The following is a 23,593-nucleotide window of genomic DNA, read 5'->3' on the forward strand; positions in this document are numbered from 1 at the left end:
TAACAGTTGGTTATGATTGCCAAACGGGGCCCCTAAAATGTATAATTTAATTAGTTTGCCAACACAGAGATAACAGCTTACAATCACATACAAAATTAAAACAGTTTGGAATGGAAAATACTTGAAGACAAGGAGAAAGCACCTTGTGAAACGAAAGAACAGGATTCTTGAGATATTGATCAGCGTGGTAAAAGTACAGCTTACCCAGTTTGGACAGAGAATGAGGAACTTTCTAATTTTTTTATGCATTTACGAATTGTTACAATAATTACATGGTGATCAAGGCATTAATGCCATTAGAAGGTTCTTGCATATGGCATAATCAAGATAGACCTTACATGCCGGCAGGTTTAAACAACTGAGAACAAAACCTCAGCTTATCTCAATTCCAATCTCACGTCTCATTTTCTTTTTTTCTTTAGGAGGGATGCTGAGCGCATAAATAACCGGTCTATGTCATCAAATTCAAGTTTCTCAACTTCATCGGATCCCTTACCAACCTTTGAGTTATAGGAAAACTGCCGAAGATACTCTCCAAAATCCTCAGATGAATTGTCATTAACTTCCACTGGCATTGCATCAATTGCATCCAAATACAATGTGTTCCCACCTTTGCTAACTGTCTCAACATCGCTATCTGTCTCAAAAATATCAGATAGTGATTCAGGTTCTGAAATTTCGCCATTAAACTCTGTAACCGGTCCTCGTCTAGATGGATCATAGATGTTACTGGAAAGTTCAGGCTCAGAGAATTTAACTGCATCATCGTGGAACTCATCAACATAACTGCAAGTTTCTACATTGTTGCTCTTGTTCTCGTCTTTCTCATTCTTACTATTGCATGCTGATGCTTGCAGAGCTTCAAGTTGACGTTCCAATCTTGGGATAAAGATTCGGGCAGCACGAAGGGCATCCCTATACTTGGACTTGTCTAGTGCCTGCGAAAACGAAAAGGAGATTATATAAAAAATATAACATCTAAAAGATGCTATTCTGTTGCATTTTTCTTCTTTCCAAAACTAGGACTTGTTTTCTAGCCTCTCACTTATGTGACTAGACAGACTTTTATTACCCAGTGAAAAGCCAAACTTGACTTCATCAAATTTGAAGGGAAAAGCCAGTCAATTCAGATGGTTCCAAAACAAAATCAAATCCCATCAAGGGAATCATTAAAAATTTCAATATTACAATTTGTGATTGAACAAAATATCTGCTTACCTTCTTTCTAGAGAGAGAGACTCTAGGAGACATGATCTCAGGTGGAGGTTGAGAGTAGTTTTTCCCACGATACATAATGATAGTGTTTCCTTCTTGTATGTCAAGCACAATGCCACCACTTAGTTGTGCTAATTCTGCTGCAATTTCCTTCACTTCTTCAGGCGTAAATGTCTTTACAATAACCTTTAAAGTCTCATGTTTTTTCCAGTGCAAATGCATATTCAGAATCACTCCTTGGAAAATACCACGACGGCCAACTGGAACGTAATTTTTACATTTGACGCCCATCTTGAGGAAGTAAAAGTGCTCCTCTGGAGTTAGTATCTCAGGATCATGTGTACTCTCTGTAGGTGGCGATGGTGGCTTTATTTTTTCCAAGGCATTCACCAGCCGTTCTTCTTTTCTTTGTGCCTGAGATGACCATAGATGAAGTTATTGTTCAGAAAAACAAAGACTTTGATGAAGTAAACCCATAGAAGAAACGGTAGAATAGGGTGATAGTTATCCACTCTAAGGAATTCATTACAGAAATAACAAATACAAGTAATTTATAGTACAAGCATGCCATGAATGAGCAAGAAGTGAGCATAGTGTAAAGTGTAAACTGATCGTGTTACAAGCCTAGTAACTAACAATATTCTAAGAAAATTTCTAAGAAAATTTCCAAGAACTATAGCAACAAAGACACACTAGATAAATAACATTATTTGTTGTGGAAGACATTTGAAAGTTACTTTTACTCTTACTCCTTGCTTTGGGCAGGATCAATCATCAGGGAGGTTAATATGGACCAGAAGTAAACAAGGTTTCCCCTACTTTTCTCACATTTGGTTCCAAGTTCAAAGGAATCAGCAAAACAATGCCAAAACATTTTTTCCCCATTGCTTTTAAGTATCATGCAGTTCTAGGTTACAATATGTGTTGCGCTCTTTGAGTACAAGGTTTCCCCTACTTTTCTCACATTTGGTTCCAAGTTCAAAGGAATCAGCAAAACAATGCCACAACATTTTTTCCCCATTGCTTTTAAGTATCATGCAGTTCTAGGTTACAATATGTGTTGCGCTCTTTGAGTCCTTGGAAGCAGTTGTAGAAACGAGGTGCCTAAGAGAGTTGTAGACTATCCAGGGGCCAACCTTCGTTTTTTAATCTTAGTATGAGTCTATGAGATTAAGTTCAGTTGTTTCCAATCTTGTGGGTTTTGATATAGGGGTCTATCCCTTATACTGTTAAAAGGAGGTCCTTGTGTACTTCGTGATTTTTGTTTATAATTATATTAGATATACATGGTTTTATTTGAAGTTTGGACAAGAATAAACTAAATTGCATAACATATTTGAGAATCTATATCTGCTTGTTGAGTTTGAGACTTTCATTTAAAGTAAAGATACATTTTTCTGGATTAGGGAAACCTGTTAAGGATAACCCTTAAAAGTTTTTGTTGATAAAGGAATATCTCATCCGAAGTTATGTCTCTCTAGGTATTAGACTAAATGTGGTAACTAAGAGTTACAAAGGTGCTTCAAAAATACATGCCGTTGTTCTTATTCCTTCTCATCTTAGAGACAAAGTATCTCTACGGATGGTGAGGTGTTGCTTATAAGGCATCCTGAAGCATGAGAAGCCCATAAATTTATGACTAACAAAAAGGTATGGATTTGTTGGCGGCTAGTTCCTAGAGTTTGTGGACATCTGTCCAATTATTTGGACTGGTCAAAGTTTTTGGGAGTCTTGAACTTAAGTTCTCTTTATCAATTATCATTTTCTGATAACACAAGGCATAGGTAGAGCAAGATGCTAGGAACCTATAGTAGGAGACACCCAGGGTTTACCAAGTCAATGGCTTTTTAACAGCATGATGAAATAGAAGCGCCTCTTTCTAATCAGAATCCTAAACTTTCTCATTGAGCAGAGGATTCACCATCTATTCCTCAAGTACAATGCATTCCTCCAATCAGCTTTGCTTACTATGGTTCTAGCCTATGCAGTTTTACTTGAACTGAAGTTTTAGATTGAGTTTGCATCATGACATTAATAGCAAAAAGTTATGTGTGAAGAATTGGAGGCAATGGAAAGAATGAAAGAGCATGAGTCAAATAAGCTGCCCAAGTACAAGAATGTAGATGGAAGACTATAGGAGATGCAAAGAGAGGAAAGATGCAATGGTAACTCATGTTGCGGCCCAATTTCTGAATCTAATAATGGTCGTAAATCGACAAAGGTGATAACTGCAAAGAAACTGCACGGGTCACGTCCAACTACAAAGTTACAATGGAAAGCTCAACTGCTTCCAACAACTGATGCACACACAAATATCAACTGCTTGTCTTCGCCAATAGCCAAAAATGGGAGAGAACACCAAAACAAAGTTTCACAATTTCTAACTCCAAACAGCGCAATAAAATAGATTAAGGTGATAACAATTAAGCAGAATGTGCAAAACAAAAAAATATACAAGAGAATGCACCACTGACAACAAGAAAAGAAAGTATCAACACCTAAATGAAATTTTACTGCTGCGGGTCTTGTTAATCCTTGCAGTAACAGTGCATGTAATACATTTATATTCCACTAGAATGTGGTCTTACAAAGATGATATATCTAGAATCTGCATTGACATATCATAAATAGCAAACATGAAAAGAAGCACATAGAATATGGCAATATGCTAACGATATACAGCAAATAGTTGATTTAAAAGTATATATGTAAAACACGTTATATTATATGATCTATAAATTACAAGTATAGCAAACTGTGTAATTGTCATGGTTGTCAAAATCGGAAATCCTACAGGTTGGTCATGGCCCTACATAGACTGGTAGGGAGTAGTCAGGACTAGTCACTATAATATAGGTGCTTAGTATTTCTTTATTTATTTTAAAATAAATAAAGAAATACTAAGCACCTATATTATAGTGACTAGTCCTGACTACTCCCTACCAGTCTACCATGACCAACCTGTAGGATTTCCGATTTTGACAACCATGACAATTACACAGTTTGCCATATTCGAATGCCTTCTTTAGTTTAAGAAACTTTACATGAATATTCTACTAGAATGCAGTCTTACAAAGATGGTACATAGAACATACTACACTGTTGGAGATTTATCTACTTATGAGGAAACCAATGATATGATGTTTTCCATATTTGGTGTTCAACTTGAGCAGTTTTTTTCTCTCTTTCTCTAATTACATAATAAACCGGAGAATTCTTTATCATCCAACTCATTTTGTAATTACATTGGAATCCGGATTGCCTAAATCTTGCCTGATTTTGGACTATCTTACAAATTGATGGAAATCTTCATTCTTATAGTGCCTGTGGATAAACTCTCATGTACTTATGTTAGTATCCATGTATGGATCGTGATATGATGGATCAAGCACCAGTATCTATTTTCTTTAAGTTTTTTATGTTAGACTAATCCAATATGGATCTGTTTTTACTAGGAGTCGGTCCAGCCCGGACCCACAGTTGCTTTGTACTTAAGCTTGAGATTTGCCCTAATTAAGCATGATTTGAAGTTGGTTTCTTCCCTCTTGTTCTCCTCTCTCCCTCTCCTTCTCCCTTACGTCCCCTTAGGGAAAATTTCAAGCTTAAGTACAAAGCAACTGCGGGTCCGGACTGGACCGACTCCTACTGAAAGCAGACCCATATTGGATTAGTCTAACATAAAAAGCTTAAAGAAAACAGATATGACATGCTTGTTAGATGTGTATACATGAATATATTGCATTCAATGTCATGAAAACATGAAACTGCAGTAACCAAACCAGGGTCAATATGCACTTTTGTTTCACAGATTTTATGGACACCATCTATTTCAATGGTTATAGTTATACTGTGTCTATTTTATTGGTTATACTAGGTTATAGCAAAAGCAATAAGAACCACAAAAAGAAAAAAATTGCAATGCTAAGTTTTATGTCTCTAAAATCATAATTTGATGTAAAGCCATGCATATCTAGCTTATGACATAGCAAAGAGTGACTGTTTTTCTGGCTTTACAAATTTTGAGAGAAATACTTCACAATTCTATAGAGGAGGGATTGTTAAAAGTAACACATTTACCTTCTTCAATTTGTACAAAATCTTCTCTTCTTGTGTCATTCTCTCATACTCTTTTTTCTTTTTCCAACGGAAGAACTTTAGCCACTTTATCATTGCCCTTTTTCCCTTTGGTTTCTTTTTCTTCATCTTGCTTTCCAGCTTATCATCATTTGCAACTGTAGATACATGAGCATTTTGTTCACTGAGCTCTTCATGTGTTAAAGAATGTTTCTGCTTTGTGTCAACCCACTGGCTTGCTTGTAGAGAAGCCTGGACATCTCTGTGAAACCCGCAGATCAGGTTGTAGCTAGTGATCTTCGACACCCCACCAGAAAAATTCTGCAATATAAAACTTAACAGTGGAGAGTCTCATAGCAGAAAGAAAACATAGATAACTAACATCTAGCACTGTATTTACTATTTACATGCAACCATGCCTAAATCACAAAGAACAGAAAACAAAATGGAGAACTGATTTTCTAGATCCAGGGTTCACATCACTAAAGTGAAAAGATGAAGTAGATAACAGCAAGGTTTGGGAATCCATGAAAGTTGAAACATGTACAAATTAAAGACGAAGTAGAGGACATAAACACAAGGAAACAAATCACAGGATTCAAATAGTGGCAAGTGATGGAGGTAATCCAAAGATAGTTAAGCTAGGAAATGCATGAACCTATCTGCCAAATAATCATAATTATGAAGTTGGAGATAGTTAAGCAGGCTCCAGTTCCATGATTTGGCTATGCATTGAGTAGTGATATCTACCAACTTCAATGTCAACACTCAATCTTGTGGAGCTCCGATGGTGGTCAAAATCTGATTACCAGTATTGACTGGTGATAATCATATAGTTTATGGTAACAGTTAACACAATCCAAGTGATGCTCCAAATATGGTTCTCCAACCGTGCAGTGTGCATTCCACTCATTGTCAACTGAGGAACACGATCCTTCTTTCCCAATAATGGATAATTAAGGTATCAAGAAATGTCCATACAATAGACTCCAGTACATAATAGGAAACTGTGAATGTACATTTCTTTCTTAAGCTGAGGGAATAAATGAAGATGGTGCTAGTGTCCAGCTACCACAATGAAGCCCAAAACAGGCAACTAAAGCTCTCCTTATGGCTCCTGATTCCTAAATATTTAAATATATTAAATTCTGATATAAGTGCTTCTTTCCATATGGGAAGCAATGTTTCAAGTGTCTAGTTTCTGGTTTCATAACTGAGGAAACTGCACCAAAAAATTGAGCAGATACAGAATCCATTAGCGGCCATGATTTCTTCCCATCATCAGATAATCAGAACCATAGCTTGTGGGTTTGTTATTCTTTGCAGTTACTTGAGGACCATTTTCGCAGGTGCTTCTAGCTTAATGGAGAGAAACCTTTCACCCTGGACATATCAACTTTCTAAGAAATAATGAAGCAAATGTATAAGAAAAGTAATTAAGAGCTTTTTACCATATCATTCTTATGTTTAAATCCAGACTTGACTAGTTATTCAGGGGATGCTAAGACAAATTTTGGAGTTTGTTGCCAGGATAGAAGCAAGCGAATCTGCACTTTCTCCAGATACACGTTTTACAATTATATTTTGAGACCTAAGAGATCTCCATGGGCTTCATCCACCAGTTGCCACATAATTTTACATCAAAGTTGTAAGAATTCCAACTAGGACAAGTTTGGGACAGTTGTACACACACACAATCGTGTAAGTTTATACTCTGCAGGTTTGTCCACCTATGAACTTCACAAAAAACCTATGGAGCACATGTACATGTACTTTGTAGACATCATTGATATCCTATGAAAGTTCAAAAAAGGAAGTATTGATTCATTAGCAGGACTTGTACATCCCCTTCCTTCAACTGTCCATCCTCTTCCTTCAACTGAACCTGTTCTTAGGACTAAAAGGGCCTATTAAATTATTAATCATCAAATAAGTGATCAGCATTTTGGTCCTTCTACATTTTCCATATGTAAACGTAATTCCTAGCAGGAATTGCCTATTGGCACATTCCATAGCCAAATTGGTCTTTTCGTCCCCCTTTTTATTGTGGGGTGCTTCTAGAAGTTTCATTTGGTAATTGAGATTACTACCATCATACTTTCACAGTTTGCTATCATACTTGGTCATGCACTTCGTGTCATGTCAATCAGTTCAGTTAAACTTCTGGGAAAATAAGATTCCTGAAAAGATAAAACTGTGGCGCTTAACAACATAGAACCACATGATCCACATCCCTTGTGTTCTGATGCATACTTCTATAGCGTCACTCCAGATATGCTTTCAGGAACCCACATGAATAATGCATTTTCAGACACCCCCAGAAACATTATTGCAAGACTAGTTCTATCATTTTGTCAACCACCCAACAAGTTAAGATCATGCATCTATAAGCATTAAGATAGCCATGAATGACGAGAAAATGCACCGCAAGTTATGCCGTTCTTGAATTGGATGCAGCTAAAACTAATACAACACCAAAAAATTGGGACAAGTGAAGAGTAAACTAGAAAAAGTAAAATACAGGTCTGACATGCAACAGCTATATAGAGGGGCACGCTACGTTCCCAAAAAATCATAAATCAATCTGTGGAACGAAAAACATGTCATCATGACACCAAGTACAGAGTCAGCAAGGATGGACAAAGATGAAAAACTATTGTGACCCAGAAACAACCCCTATAAACTCGTAATCAAGCCACAAACACTACAGAAGCAGCGAGAGGAGAACTCAAGCCTCTAGAAAGCAACTCAAAGGAACAAAGAACCACCACCAGTAAAATGAAAGAAAAACAATAAATTCGAACTGCTCAAGTGAGAAAGGCATATGCTTTTTTTCTCAACAAAATTGAGAAAGGGAACTGATTGAACCCAACTACCCAAATGAGGAGAAGTTACACTCTCCTACCTTCGTCGCCCCCCCGATCATCAACCATCCATCTGAAGCAGCATAGTTCGAAGAAGAGCAGCTCCTTGGCGTCAGCTTCGTCAAGTATGGCTGCCATGCTTCGTACCAAATAAGAGATCCTGACTGAACCAGTAAAGACCTGACAACCCGACGATGCAAAGGTCCAGAAGTAAATCGCATCGAGAAGATGATGGGTTAAGTTGAAAATCCAAAAATGGCGACGAATACCTGCAAGGATGCAACAAATCAGCTGAAGAGAAGTGATAGAGAATGGAGGGTAGGATGGATGAAGGGTGAACAAGGCGGCTTCAGCCACGCAGACGAATCCAATGCATTACTTCTTGCTCATTTCGATCACAAATTGAGAAACAGGGAGGCCGAGCAATTCGTCTGGTTTCTCGACATTGGCGAGGGGAGGAGGACAATGATGGTTCGAATCCGGAAGGCGGAAACGCTTATTAATGAAACTCGGGTCCGAATTGAATCCAGTACAGTTGTAAATGACACGTTACCCGCACTAGACGCAGCCTATTTTCATCCCTTACCTAAGCCATCAAACCTTCTTTCTGTATAGGCAGCGATGTCAATGAGACATACATTTGATTGCTGACCTAAACTCGGATTCATTCAATTCATTTAATCAAATCTGGTAAATCCGGGTAAGGCAAATAACATCAATTGCCATATGCAGTTCTGCAATCGGATCTAATCTGAGTCCGAGGCTGGACAAAGGTTGGATTACAATGTAACTACGGGAATTCAATTATGCTAGTGGGATTTGAATCAGGTTTTGGAAAATATAGTTAATGAAGTAAGTCAATTAGGTGAGATCAAATTAAGTTGAACCCCTTAAACTTTGGTTCCCACAGAAAAAAGAGAGAGATCGAAGAGGTCGAAGAGAGAGAGAGCATGAAGAGAGAGAAAAAGAGAAGGTTGTATAGGTACAAATTTTCTTTGCTCTTGTGATATGAAACACGGTCTTGGTTTTCATATTAGAGCTAGCTGCATTATAAAAAGGAGGAGATATATATATATAGAGATATATATAGAAGAGGACAAATTTTCGTTGCTCTTCTGATAATAATTACGGTCTTGGTTTTCATATTAGAGCTGGCCATGAAAAGTATATATATATATATGAGGAGAGGGAGAGGGAGAGAGAGAGAGAGAGAGAAGAGGAGGAGAGAGAAAAAAAAGGTTGAATACATACAAATTTTCTTTGCTCATATGATAAGAAATACGGTCTGGTTGGGGACTTCTCTGTCCGGATTTGGATGGGCAAATCATATGGCCTCTTATAATACAGCGCCCGATACAATTCATTTTGTAGTGTGTTTAATCATGCCCGCAAGATACAATGGATCGAGCTTGCCTTGATTGAACGAGGCCCAAGATCGCTGAAGGATTTCAGCTTTTATATATATACATATATGAGGTGAAATCCTCCAGCCATCCAAATCTCCATTCAATCACAAGTGCCTGATACATTTCATAGGGTACCTTGCTGTGAGAGGCTGAAAGATTTCTCCAATCAACCTTAGATGGAGAAATCTATGAAACACACACACACACACATATATATATATGATAAATGTTAAGCCAATTAGGTAAGGGACAAAAAACAAAAGACAATTAAAAGTAATCATTAAGGTGTTTTCTCTATAATATAACTTTGCAGATATGATCTCAAGAGTGCCTTGATGAGGAACATATATTAAGTTAGTTATTTTTTGACTTTAATAATGCTTTTTTAATAATAAAAAATGAACTACACTTATAACAAAAAATTCTGATAGTATAAGAAGTCAATTTTCTACAAAAATAACTTGATAAAACATGATTTATATTGACTTAGTATTTATGAATGTGTTAGCATATTGACATTGTGTTTACAATATTTTTAACACAAAATTAAGAGGTCTGGGTTTTATTTCTTACCTAAGTGGTGTCTGGTATTTACAAATTACTCAGAGAGAGGAAGTGGTGTGGTATATATATGCAGCTTCGTTTATTTTTCCATCACTTTAGTCTACACCCCACCCATAATCTAAAGCAATTTCAATTCCACAAGAAGCACCACACAAGCGATACCCCTTCCATCATCAAATTCATTGCTCAAGTAATGTGCCAACCATAAATGCAAAATCACGCTTCAAAATCGAGAGCCCTAAACAATGATGAGAGTCATGCATGAAACATGACATAGCAGCAACTTGCTTGGCCTAGCAAATCCAGTTACAAGATTTTGGCTCTGTTTAGAGAGACCAGCTTCCAAGTTTGATTTGCATGAAGCGCTTTGATTTCGTGTTTCAATGCGTGAAGTCAGTTAGATTAGTTGGTTACTCATATTGGCACCCCAAAGGTCGTTTGATTTGCATAGAACATGTTTTTCGATGCTGTCCTATCCGGGGGTTGGCTTTATACTTCACATATATTCCGTCCGCTGTTTGGCACTGACATGATATGGAGGGGGGATACAAGAAATGAGAGATATACTGGCGAAAAAAATCTATATCCTTCTCAAACCCGAGCATTACTTTGATGGTTGCCTATATTGATATTGTCTACAATTTATTACCACTGAGGCAATCGCCAAGCATGGACCAATGCTGCTTACTAACAAAACTAACCTAATAATACAAGTGCAATAAACCAAAAGGTTCATTAATGCGAGAAGATAACACTGTCATGACTAGAATATGTGAAATGTTACCACAAGATTTGGTTGTTTCCAAGTGTGATTGGAGTTGAAAATAAACAGTTAACAGCTATGGAGCTTTATTTATTACTGATTGAGAAGAAGGGAAACACTTTAACATCCATCCCTCTAGAACATACAACAGTAACTCCTTCGGCTATTGCGTGGAAGAAACCACCAACCCTGTCTCTGCAACACAAGTTTTTTTATTGGTAAATGAATTGTATTATACTTCAAGAATGTCAAAGGGAGCCTTTCTTGGATGATTGGATGCTATATATCTGCCAACAAGAGTGCCTTCTATTTAGCTACAAGCCAACTTCACATGAAAGATTAAAGTTGGAAACGAACATGCATCATTTAGAGGCATTACACATGACTCAGGTCCTAAAGACCCTTCTTTTCTAAGAACAAGAACCTATGTCACAACGGTACGTGTACAGGGGTATGAGTACTGGTACGGCGTTTTCGTAAATCTTGGTATGGGTATGACGACTATTTTATATTATATTATTATGTATTTTTAATTCCAAAAATTGAAAAAACCAAATGATATCAGCACATTAAGAAAATGTTCCTTCCATGAATCCCATAGATAATATCATAAGTCATAAAAAAAAAACAAAAAAACATAAAATGCTCCTTTCATAGATCATTCTTCCAATTCTTCTTCCTTTTCATTGTCCACCTCTGCAACATCCTCCTCATCCACCTCTATATCTTGTAGTGTACATGGTTCATTTAACCCGGAATTAAGATGGTTAAGATCATCATCTCCTTTGAAGTTAAATTCCTCACAATTCACATCCCAATTTTTACTGTTTCCTTCCCTACAAAGGATAAGAATTAAGAATATAATTATCAAGTAATCAAGAAATCAAGAATATAGATACAAAAAATTTACAAGACAAAAAGTGTTGATTTACCTGTATTCATCATTGTTTCGTGAAAGTAATTGAAGGTTGGAATGCACATAAACTAAATCTTCTGCACGCTTGCTTGTAAGTTTGTTTCTCTTAATGTTGTGAATATGTGAGTAGATGCTCCAATTCATTTAAGAGGATGAAGATGTAGCAGATTGAACTAACAACTTCAAAGCAAGGTACTGAAGAGTGGGATAAGCATGTCCATGTTTGACTAAGGGTGGGCATTGGGCCGGGCCGTCAGTGGGCCGGGCCGGCCCGGCCCGGCCCGGTTGGGCCCGGGCTTGGGCCAACATTTTCTGGGCCCGATAGGCCGGCCCAGTTCGGCCCGTTTAAGTTTTAAAAATATATATTTTTTAATTTTTTATTTTAATAATACATATTTATTATTAATAAATATATTTTATATTTAAAAAAATTATTTTATGATTAAAAAAATATTTTTTATTTTTAAACGGGCAGGGCCCGGGCTGAGACCTGGGCTATCGGGTGCCCGATGCCCACCCTTATGTTTGACCCACCAAGGAATTGTAGATATGTGTCTCTATCTACAATTGCAGCCATATTTTCATCTCTTGTAGAAAAGCTTGTAAACTCAATGTGAGCTCGTTCATTTTGATATGAATCTCTAAAAATTTTATTAAGACATGCCACCCTATATCTTAATAATTCAGGATCTATATGTGGTGGGGTTCTTCCAACACCTTCAGAGAGCCACTTTAATCCATAATACTTAGGGTTTAATGAGTGTGCCATGCATTGCAAAGAGGTGGTGCTCTTATCCCATCTTTTTACTAACATATTGTGCAAATGATCAAAAAAGTCTGAATTTTCATGTGCAAAGTCCTTCTCATGATTAAAAATTACATCCCATAATTTGCAAATCATATTATCCCACATCTCATAAATACAATGAAGCATTGACTTATTACAATCAAGAGCCCACAACATCTCTCAAATAGGCTTTGTGAATGCAAGAAAATAAGAGATTTTATCCCAAAAAATATCACCAACAAGCAAACGTTTGATGGTTTGAGCTTTGTCATCATCAACATCACGATAGAAGTTCCAATCATCATTTGTCACCATATTGATCAATGCACTTTTAACCTTTTTGATTCTTTTCATCATAACAATGATAGAAGCAAAACGTGCCTTTGCAATTCTTAACAACTTCAAATCAGTATATCTATTATAAATGGAAAGTGCATGTTAATGATTAACTATGAAGTTTTGAATGTTTTAACATCTCTCTCCAAGTCTTCAATCCATGAACACAACTCATAAGCATGAAGATCTTGTTCTTTGTTTGGTGGATTGCATATAATTTTCAATGCCAAATTTAAACTATGGACTGTGCAATGTGTCTAAAAAATGTGAGGATATTCATGTTTCATTAGAAGACCGGCAGCTCTACATACAGGTGCATTATCTATAATTATATGGACAACCTTATCATTTCCAACTTCTTCAATCAATTCTACGAAAAACCCCTTCAAATACTCAACATTTTTAAATTAATCAAATGCATCTATTGCTTTTAGAAAGATTGACCCATTAGCTGAAGTTGCAATAAAGCTAATAAGTGGGTGTCTTTGAATATCTGTCCAGCCATCAGATACAATTGAAACTCTATGTTGCTCCCATGCCAACTTCTGATATTGTAGCAACTTATCTATTCGACTCTTCACTTGTTGTAGGATGATGGTTCAAAGCTTTTGAGAGTTTGGTGTAACATATCCAGACATGTTGCTATTTGCCAAAGATGTAACAATATCCTTCCAATATGGATTTCTAGCTGCATTAAATAGTATGCTACTAGAAAAGAAGAATGTTCCAACTTTTCTATTTAATTCCTGTCTTTTTTGTAAAGCAAACGTCTGCTTAATTGTTTTTTGAGATGTGCCCACCTTTCTTTTTTTATGCTCTTCGGGCACATCATCGTATAACAGTACTACTGGAATGTTAACAAAACCAGATGATTTAGCACTTTTCTTCATATCATATTGTTCTTGCTCCTTCTTCAACTCATTCACAGTATGAGGTTTGATTTAAAATTGAATACCATTCTTATTGATGTGCAGTAGATGTGCTTTAACTCTTGTATATGTACCACAAAACTCCTTTCTACAAAAAGAATATTCGAATATTACATTCCCACCACCTCCAGGAACTTTTCCTTTCTTGTCCACATAACCCCATAATGGCTGGTCCTCTTGTGATTGAATTGAAGCTTTCGATGCACAACTTGAACTTGCAGGTGTAGAAGTAGTTCCTTTCCCTTTACTTTTGGCAGCCGTATTATAATAACAAAGTTACAAAGATAATGAAACAAGCAAGTAACTTAAAGTCTTAATCCTTAAATATACTAGAAGTCTAGAAAAACGAAAAACATAAAACAACATATAACACGTGAGGGTGAAAAAGAATATTATATAATCATGTGACAAGGGATGTTGATAATAGTCTGAAACAGAAATGAGCAATCGCCAATCAAACTTTTCAGTTTTGTAGCTAGAACTATCAATTTAAAAACCTTCCAATCATTCCTACATGCAGCACCACCTATTCCCTGCCCTGCACTCTTGATGTCATGAAGCAAAATAGATCCCTTGACAACAAAATAGATACCAAAATTTTCTGATTCCACCCATAAGTGACAACAGTTGAATTGTTTGGCTTAAGTGTATTCATATATTGACAGTGGTCGACAAAATAAACTGAAATACAAAATCAATTGCAGAATAAGCCTTTAAAAAATTCTAGATAAACCACGGAATGATTGCAATTTTTTTTTATGCTCTGTTCCTTGTCGTAAACAGAACTTCAGGGACAAATGGTAGTAAATTCACAGGTGACTAATGATTAGAATCAGAGCAGCGAATGAAAAAACAGCTTGTAGTTGGATCACGGATTGGCCTGTCTTCTTCGTTGCTGATGCAGATGCCCGGAGATTGATGAGATGACCACCAAGGAAGCCGATGTCACCTTCGCATTCCCGTCGTTTTCAGAAAAAAATGGCCAAATTCCATCGCAAAGCAACAAAGCAATGCAATCAATGAAAACTGAAAAGAATACCGGCAAAACCCTAAACACCGCCGCCGCCGTCTGTCGCCAGCCACCATTCGCCGTCCGTCACCGGTGGCCGTACGTCGCCAGCCATCGCCGCTGCCCATGGTCGCTGCAAGGATGCAAGCACTCACTGCCGAGGGTTGTTCCAAGTCGGAAGGAGAAAGGCCATCGCGATTTTTCTTTGACCCGAAACCAGATCCAAACGTACCGGCGTACCGGTACGGGTATGCCACCCAAACAGGCGTACCATTGTGACATAGACAAGAACAATTACTCAAGAAAATCCACAGTTCTACATTTGAAGACCATTCTTAATGAAGAGATACCACAAGGTTAGTTCACAAAAATGGCTAAATATTGCCAACCTGTGCAGAAAGATAAAGTACATCAATTCAGCACTGCTGGCAGCCCAGCCTTATCGAGAACTAGGAGACAGCAGCTATAGATGATGATGACCATTTACAAGTCAAACACGGATTTAGAATTGGAAGTCAAATCTCCAATAACAAGGGATGGACAAGAACTTAATCTCTACGTTACATAGTTTAACTTCTCAGGCATCTTGGGTGATATGGCAAGACAAAACTGCCTCTCCAGTATAGGAGCTTACTCTTATGAGAGAACTTTTTCTTCTTATCTTCTCAAACCCTGTTGCCATGAAATGAATTCCGTAACATAGATCTACAATCTATTTTTTCGTAGTGGATTGGATAATCAAGAACTTTTTATTCTTATCTTCTCACCCCGGCTATATCTACAAATGTTTCTGAGGCATCAACACAATTGTATTTATCCGTAGGAAGACAATAGCCAGCCCTTTTTCTCCTAGGAAAATAAGAGTTATAAGAAAAGCCGAAGTTGATGGATGCATAAATGCAACCCACAGTTCACATGGTGTTCAGAATTAGAACTAAAGAGAAAATGGATAACTTTGCAAAGAACAAGGTGCCTGAATTTTCTGCAGTATGACTTTATCTATCTTATCTTCCATTGACAAGGATATATTTTTTCTGGACTTTTCACAAGTTCGATGCTAAGGAAGAGAAAAGGGAGAGAAAGGACGACCAACGTATGAAAAACCAAGTTTTGATATGCTTCATATACGGATTTCAACAACCTGTTACAAATTGTGCAGTATTAATGTAATCACTACACACAGAATGCAACCAATGGAAGCACCAATAAACCAAATGAGAACCGCAAAAATTCAAACACCAAACAGAAAAGCGCATGTACAAGGGAAAGTACTCGCAGAATATTCAACCCAGCAGCATGAGAGCATGAGTCAATGATTTGACATCTATACAAGCCACGATGTCAGCATATACAGAAAACAACCTTTTGTTGCCACATCTTTGCACCCATTTCTGTTATTGAATGAAAACAGAAACGAACAAACAAGTTTTGAGGTATAACTGCAATCCTCTTAATTAAATTTAAGGTCATCGTTCTTATTAATATATTTGATATCTCCTTATTAATTAATGGAACACTCATCATTCGATTCTTTCCCTTCACCTCAACATTCTTTACCGCTGATACTTAATGCTGAAATCCTGAGAGATGGCATGGCAATCTGAAATTGCTCGTGTATCTACAGATCCTATTTTTCTCCATATATATATATTCATACTCATATATATATTCCAAAACATTTTAGATATTGGTTTCAGTTCTTCAAATTTTCATGGCCTTTAAAAACATAAAAGATTTAATCTCAAAGGTGGCTCAAGCTATATGTGTGTGCGTGTGTGTTACGTGCATTGATCATGAAACATTTATTAACTTCGTTACATGGTTACCGAGCTGTTACTTATAAAAATATATTTTTCACAAAGGTGAACAATTTATGATTTATATTTCAAGGAAAATATGACTTATCCTGTTACACCAAAGAGGGAAGAAAGTGTCAAACCTTGTGACCTACAAACTGATTGACCAATTGGCCAATATATATGTATACCTATATGGTAGTCAATTTTTCAACACAAAGATCACGTCTTAAATTTTCTCACTTTTAACTGTTAGTACCTTTAAGGATATGTCCTAGTGAATTAAGTAAAGTCATTAATTGGAAGTTGAATTTGAGAAACTCCAATAGTGAAGGATGTGTTTGATTAATATAGCTGATAAGATAATGATTTTAATGGAAATATAACTAAAATACTATCCAAACATGATGTTGGGACAATACAAGCATAAAATATGCAAATGAATAAGATATGAATGGAAGCAACTGAAAAGCTATAGACAACAAAGCATCCGTCTGGTTAGACTTTAAATTTGGAGAGAGAAGAAAAGAAGGAGAGATGTGATTAAACTTTGTTTGTTTTGGAGAGATATATATATATATATATATATATATACCCATCCATGTCCTTGATGAGATTTAAGCCAGAGAGATTTCCGACTTTCTTCAATGCTTCCTTCCATTTCCTCACCTCCGCTTGGTGCTGCTTCTTGTTGGATTGATGGTCCTTAAACACAGATTTAATGGGCCAGTTCTGGTTGCGGACGTCAGAAGGTTCCACGCCAAAGAACACCAGAATTATCTCCTTCCCGCACTCCACACTTTTGGTCACCTCTTTCAAGCACCATTTCGATTTGGCAAAGCGTTTGGATAAGATGGGGACAAAGATGTTGGACCTCTCTATGTATACAAACATTTTCTTGATATCCTCCCCCTTTTCCAACTTTTTGTTGCCTTTGAAGGTGGAAATACCATGCTCCTCGAGGCCCTCATAAAGATGTTTAATGAAACACTTTCAGATGTCTTAGCCTCTAAAGCTGAGAAACACTTCAAACTCGAATCCACCACTCTTGGTGAAGACAGTAAAGGAGTTAGTGGCTCGACCCTTCCCCTGCCTCCGAGTTTCCTCTAATTCCTTCATTAACATTTTGGTTGGCAGAAAATTGCCTCAAAAGCATGTGGAGGACATCTTCTTGCAAAAAATTCTTGATTCTGGAAGACATGACCAAAGAGAACCCAATGTTCCTCTTACCGAATGCCGATTTAGCTCCCTAGCAAAAAAGCAGCATTTCATGCTTTTTGTGTGCTCTTTTTATGAAATGCATGTGGAGGACATCTTCTTGCAAAAAATTCTTGATTCTGGAAGACATGACCAAAGAGAACCCAATGTTCCTCTTACCGAATGCCGATCTAGCTCCCTAGCAAAAAAGCAGCATTTCATGCTTTTTGTGTGCTCTTTTTATGAAATGCATCACATGGGCTAAGGCAGACAAATTATGATTGTCATATCCCATTCCTAGAGTGTAAAAAAAAAGGCATTTATGTTCTTCGCATTATGCTATAAAGCACCATCAAGCAGTGTTAGGTAAGAAGAACACTATGTTTTATACTATACATTTTCAAAACATCAAACCTTATACATGGAGTTTTTAAAAAACCGTCAGATTTGATAACCACACATTTCTTTTGATATCACCCTACCGTAACCATTGGTACATGCCCTTTTTGGCAAACTCATGACCTTATTCTATTCTAGTGCCGAATAAAAAATCTATCAAGGTCACGTGTATGGGTCCTTGACTCCTCAATGAACACGCTACACCTCATTCACAAAGCAAATTTTAATCAAAGTAGATTGAACATAACAGAAAGAAAATGCTTGGATGGAAACGACCAAACAGTCCCTTAACACAGATTTCCTTTTAATGAAAAAATTAGAGTAAAAGGTAATCCCCATAAGAAGTGTTTGGCATCATAAACACAAGTTTAGTATTTCATAAATCTATTGCAAAGATTATGACAGTTTGATGGAACACTAAAAATAATGTTTCATGGAACTCATGTTGCCAAACACATCTAAAAAACAATAAAAAGGGAAAATGGTGGGGCAATTATCTTGTAAGGGCCCAACAATCTGACGTTACATGTTCCAATACTGTATTTGGCCTCAAGCGCACTGCATGGCACACCAATCCACATCCATTCTGTCTGATTAATGGTCCATTTGTCAATATTGAAAGAACCTGAATATGCATCTTTGGTTCCAATCCTTCACCATGTTTTCATTACTAAAAAAAAACAGCATTGCTATATCCAGTGAAGGCATATGTGCCTTCATTTTATTTTATTGTATTACATATATGCTTCTGTTTTGAATTATTGATTACAAAATCTAAATATGGGCCTCCACATTTCATCTAAAAAAAAATTGTCTTCAACCAAAGCAGCTTATGTACGCCATGCAGTGCATGAATTTTTCATGTGCTAATATAGATCATTAATTAATTGCATTGCATGGTTAACAAGGTGTTACTTATAAATATTTTTTTCAAAAAGGTGAATGATGTATCATTTATTTTTTTACAAAAAAAATATGTCGTACCATGTGAAATACTAGAATGATACATAATTTGTTTTTACGCCGAAGAAAAAAATTATGTCGAACCTTGTGAACTACAAACTAAATCGATCAATTGGACAATAAATCAATTCTCATAGTCCTCATGCTCAAGCAATATGTACTGTGGTTTCGTGTATCATGGCTCCATCCAAGCTTGTTTTACAAAGGGAAATTAGGATTTCTGTTAAAAAAGCAAGCATAAGGAGGATTAAAGAACTTAAAATAAGAGTGAAATTAGCCCAAATTTTTTTATATGGTTGGGTAATTTTTATAACCTTTTTCTATGGTCTATTATTTATGGAGATGTCAATATATTTGATATAATTCAAAGATCTTATTAAACTGTTCTAAAAAAGAGAAAAAAAGAAAGAATATCCAGTTAAGGATTATTTTGCAATACTCTCGAAACAAGTATTTTGAGGATTATATGCATTTTAAGGATGCCCACATTTGATGACCCTACGACAGCCATTCATACACACCCTTTCTCGAGACGTCATGAACTTATTCTAAGCCTAAAAAAAAAAAAAATTCTACCAAGTTCACTTGTCATATGTGTGTCCATAATTTTTAGTCATACATTGACCTCTATGGGACCTTGACTGCCCACCAATCATGCTATGCATCAGCAAAAACCAATTTTTCAGCAAGGTAGATTGAATGTAATAGAAAAAGAATGTTTGCTTGTTTGAAAAGACCAAAAAGCCCCTTAACATAGTTTTACTTTAAAAACAAAGAGCAATGATAAAATTAGAGTTAAAAGAATCCCGTGAAGGGCAGTTTGGTAACATTAACATTAATTTAATATTTCATAAATCTATTCTAAAGATTATAGCACACTATTGAAACACTAAAATGTAGTGCTTCATGAATCTATCCTAATTTTGATATATATTCATAGAACTCTTGTTAATGTTCATGTTACTAAACACCCTATGACAAAGAGAGAAAATATAGGGAAAATTTTCTTATCAAGGCCCAATAATATGATATGACATGCATTTGGCCTTGAGCACACTGCATAGTACACCAATCCAAATCCAATCTGCCTCATTACTGAACCATTTTTCATTATTGAAAGAACTAAAAAAAAACAAGAAAAAGCTCCGCTATATCCAAGGAATCCATGTACCCAACAATGACTAGATAAGAATAACGGGTAGAATCCTTTATTCTAATAATCTTCACCATATATTTCATCTTATTTTGTTTTAGCAAATGTATACTTCCAGTTAGGTTGAGAATTCCAATTATGTGCCTTCAAATTTCATTTTGAACAAATCACGTCTACAACGGTGCTCTCAAAGGCCAGCTTGATAACATTTTTATTTGTCATCACAATTGGAGAAACTTCGGACTAATTAAGTTGAGATACTTGACCACTCACATGAACTATTGAAATTTAATGACTAGTGCACTACTATGCCAGTTTCTACTTGAACACAAATGTTGGTGTTTAAAATCTCTCCACCTGCAACTGTCTGCATACCCGTTCTAAAGGATGTTATCGCAATGAACAAGATAGGGACTGGTAAGCAGCTAGTTTTCATTCTGAACAGCTTTCTATACTACAAAAAAGGAGGTCACATATATACAAGTACAGCAGGATGGCATGTCGAGCAGACCTTTTACTCTAACATTTCACCCAAAAAACCATCGCCTATACATTGAGGAGACTCCAGCATTGCCAACCACAAAATGGTGCATCATTGATGCTCATAAAGACGACTGTTCATTGATATAAATAAACAAGCAGCTGCAATGCAAAAATACTCCATTGATACTCATTATGGCGTTGGTCCATCAAGAAACAATGCAGTTGCAATTTTTTATATCTTAGAACTGAATTGTTGGGTGACACATAAGTGGTGAATTGATCTCAGTTTTACAATTTTAAAGTAAATAAGAGTATGCATCACACTCGTGTGACAGATTGTAAATTATATCTTAAAAATTATCTTGATGACATAACATTTCTTAAGGACTTGTTTGGCAATCAAAATAGTAATACATGCACGTATCTGCCTTAAAATAGAGGGAGTTTCATATAGTACTATGACATTATGTTTCATGAGTAGTTTGTCCAATTATTGATGTAGATACATGAAACAGTGTGTTATTGTAACCACTGCCAAATAAGCCTCAAAAATACACTAAATTAAGAGGGACTTGAAACTGTGCTGCCATGTAAATAGGCCTGGAAGCCCCTCCTCCCATCTCTAGCCCGGTTCTGGACTGCATCGTCATGTAGCAGCACACTCTTCAACCCAGTCCATTAGTTTTACAAAGCCCAAGACGTCATCCTTTTCTCTTCTTTTTCTCAATGTCACGTTCAACTATTTTCTTGTTGTAGCACTTTGTCAAACGAATGCACACACTAAGTCATGAATTAGCATACTAATTACAGTAGTTTAGGTTACTATTAGTTGGGATTCAACATTTTCCATGGTACTTAATAAACATGATACAGTTCACGAAAAGTTTCCGATGCACACTAATTAAACCTTTTGCTTTTATTACTTAAATAAAAAAATGAAAAAAATATGTTATGGGTCCTCAATTTGGCACAACTAAATCAAACTGATATAAATCACAATAGCCATCTAGGGAATTAACGTTTAATTCCATTTACTTTCATGCAACGCTTTGGCCTTTTATTTTCAAGGGAATAATATATGTGTGTGTGTGTATATATATATATATATATATATATGAGTGAGTGAGTGAGTAAATGCAGATTCACGAAGGATGTCTCATCTAACATAGTGGATGGTTGAGAGAAAAACGAGAAAAGGTATAAACAAATATTAGATGATTAAAATAAACATCAAACTTTCCTCCTTGTTTATATATATATATATATATATATATATATATATATATATATATATATATATATATATATATATATATATATATATATATATATATATATATATATATATATATATATATATATATATACATGAGTGAGTGAGTGAATGCAGATTCACGAAGGTTGTCTCATCTAACGTAGTGGATGGTTGAGAGAAAAACGAGAAAAGGTATAAACAAATATTAGATGATTAAAATAAACATCAAACTTTCCTCCTTGTTTTTCTCTCAGCCGAACATCACGTCGGATCGAACAACACTCATATGTGAGCAATGTGACTGTAGATAGCGAAACATCGATCATGCGTCGTTGAAGATGTCTACACCAATGCGTGCAGCAATGTGTGCCACAAAAATGTTGGTGATAGTTTTTATCGATATCTTCTTCTCTGACGGTCTCTCTAGACAACAGTAAAAGTTTTACCAACATTTTCTTTGCTGTTGACCTCTACAAACATCGGTAAAAGTTTTGCTGACGTTTTGAGGTTGTTGGTAAATCCACCTTTTTTTTATAGGGCATGGGTTTCTGATAGTGGGTCCACTAGAACTTGGGTCCAAATCTTCTACTCCGAAGCTGGATCCAAAAATCCTTGCGATGTTAGTAGGGGAAACTACAAAACTCTTCCAAATTTATGGTAGAATAAGGAATATTTCTTAAAAATGAAGAAAGCAAAACAGACACCATACATCATTGCCAATACTGTTAATTGTGATTGTTATTCAATGACAACTTTCCAATTTTTAGCCATTTGATTATATATATATACACATACTTTTTCTTCTCAAAAAGGTGATTTAGTAAAATGTAAAGAGAGAGACAGACATGATAAGGTTATATGTGAGATAAATGAGGTATAACATGGCTTTGTGCTTCACTTGATATGGACTTCGGTAAGACAGTTAGCCAGCTGCACCCAAGACTCCATGAGACAGGCAATTATGCACAATGTAAGAACATTAGCAATAAGACAGTGGTGGGTCTTTGTCAATCCATTGAGAAGCTGAAAATGGCAAAGGAAACAACAACTCAGAAGGTATGTATACTTCTATTGTAATTATAAGCAAAAGTACTGATTGTTCCATGTTTCCAATAGCGGAGAAACAATGTCCTTCAGTCATAATCGGTACTTTTCCTTACAAAAAACTCCAGACAGTAGAATAGAGTTAATCAACACGCCTTCTCAATTCTTGGTTTCTTTTCCATTTTCAGCATCTCAATGGACTGAGAAAGACCTACCAGCGTGTTATTGCTAACATTCTTACATTGTGTCTACCTATCCCATGGAGGCTTGGGTAATCCTGCTGTCTTCCTGAAGTCTAGACCAAGTGAAGCACAAAGTCCATGCACCCACTGCACCAATTCCTTTTATCTGTAACTTGTCTATATGTTTCAAGGTAGGGATTACTACAGCGATGGCATGTGATGTACTGCTAAAATAGCAAAATCACCTTGGAAGGTGAA

General features: G+C 36.2%; 1 protein-coding gene across 2 annotated transcripts; it reads right to left on the reverse strand.

Annotated features, from left to right (window-relative positions):
- Positions 1-221: 221 nt before the first annotated feature.
- On the reverse strand, positions 222-8,672 carry LOC116267736 (uncharacterized CRM domain-containing protein At3g25440, chloroplastic). Of its 2 annotated transcripts, XM_031649612.2 has the most exons (5): positions 8,533-8,672; positions 8,195-8,422; positions 5,293-5,610; positions 1,219-1,629; positions 222-938 (listed from the first exon to the last, which is right to left on the reverse strand). In XM_031649612.2, the coding sequence occupies exons 2-5, from the start codon at positions 8,372-8,374 to the stop codon at positions 402-404; spliced, it is 1,446 nt and encodes a 481-aa protein (XP_031505472.1). In that variant the 5' UTR covers positions 8,375-8,422; positions 8,533-8,672; the 3' UTR covers positions 222-401. The 2 variants fall into 2 exon arrangements, with proteins under 2 accessions (XP_031505472.1, XP_031505471.1); XM_031649611.2 differs by having other exon boundaries at positions 8,195-8,630.
- Between the last annotated feature and the right edge of the window lie 14,921 nt (positions 8,673-23,593).

Source organism: Nymphaea colorata, chromosome 14, assembly GCF_008831285.2.
Source record: "Nymphaea colorata isolate Beijing-Zhang1983 chromosome 14, ASM883128v2, whole genome shotgun sequence".
In the NCBI taxonomy this organism is placed as follows: Eukaryota; Viridiplantae; Streptophyta; class Magnoliopsida; order Nymphaeales; family Nymphaeaceae; genus Nymphaea; species Nymphaea colorata.

Excerpts from the sequence above, each read along its gene's own strand:
- LOC116267736 (XM_031649612.2), bottom strand. The coding sequence starts at position 8,374 with ATGCGATTTACTTCTGGACCTTTGCATCGTCGGGTTGTCAGGTCTTTA. Across the intron at positions 5,611-8,194 it reads TGATCGGGGGGGCGACGAAG|AATTTTTCTGGTGGGGTGTC; the intron begins GTAGGAGAGTGT and ends TTTATATTGCAG. Across the intron at positions 1,630-5,292 it reads TTTTGTACAAATTGAAGAAG|GCACAAAGAAAAGAAGAACG; the intron begins GTAAATGTGTTA and ends TGGTCATCTCAG.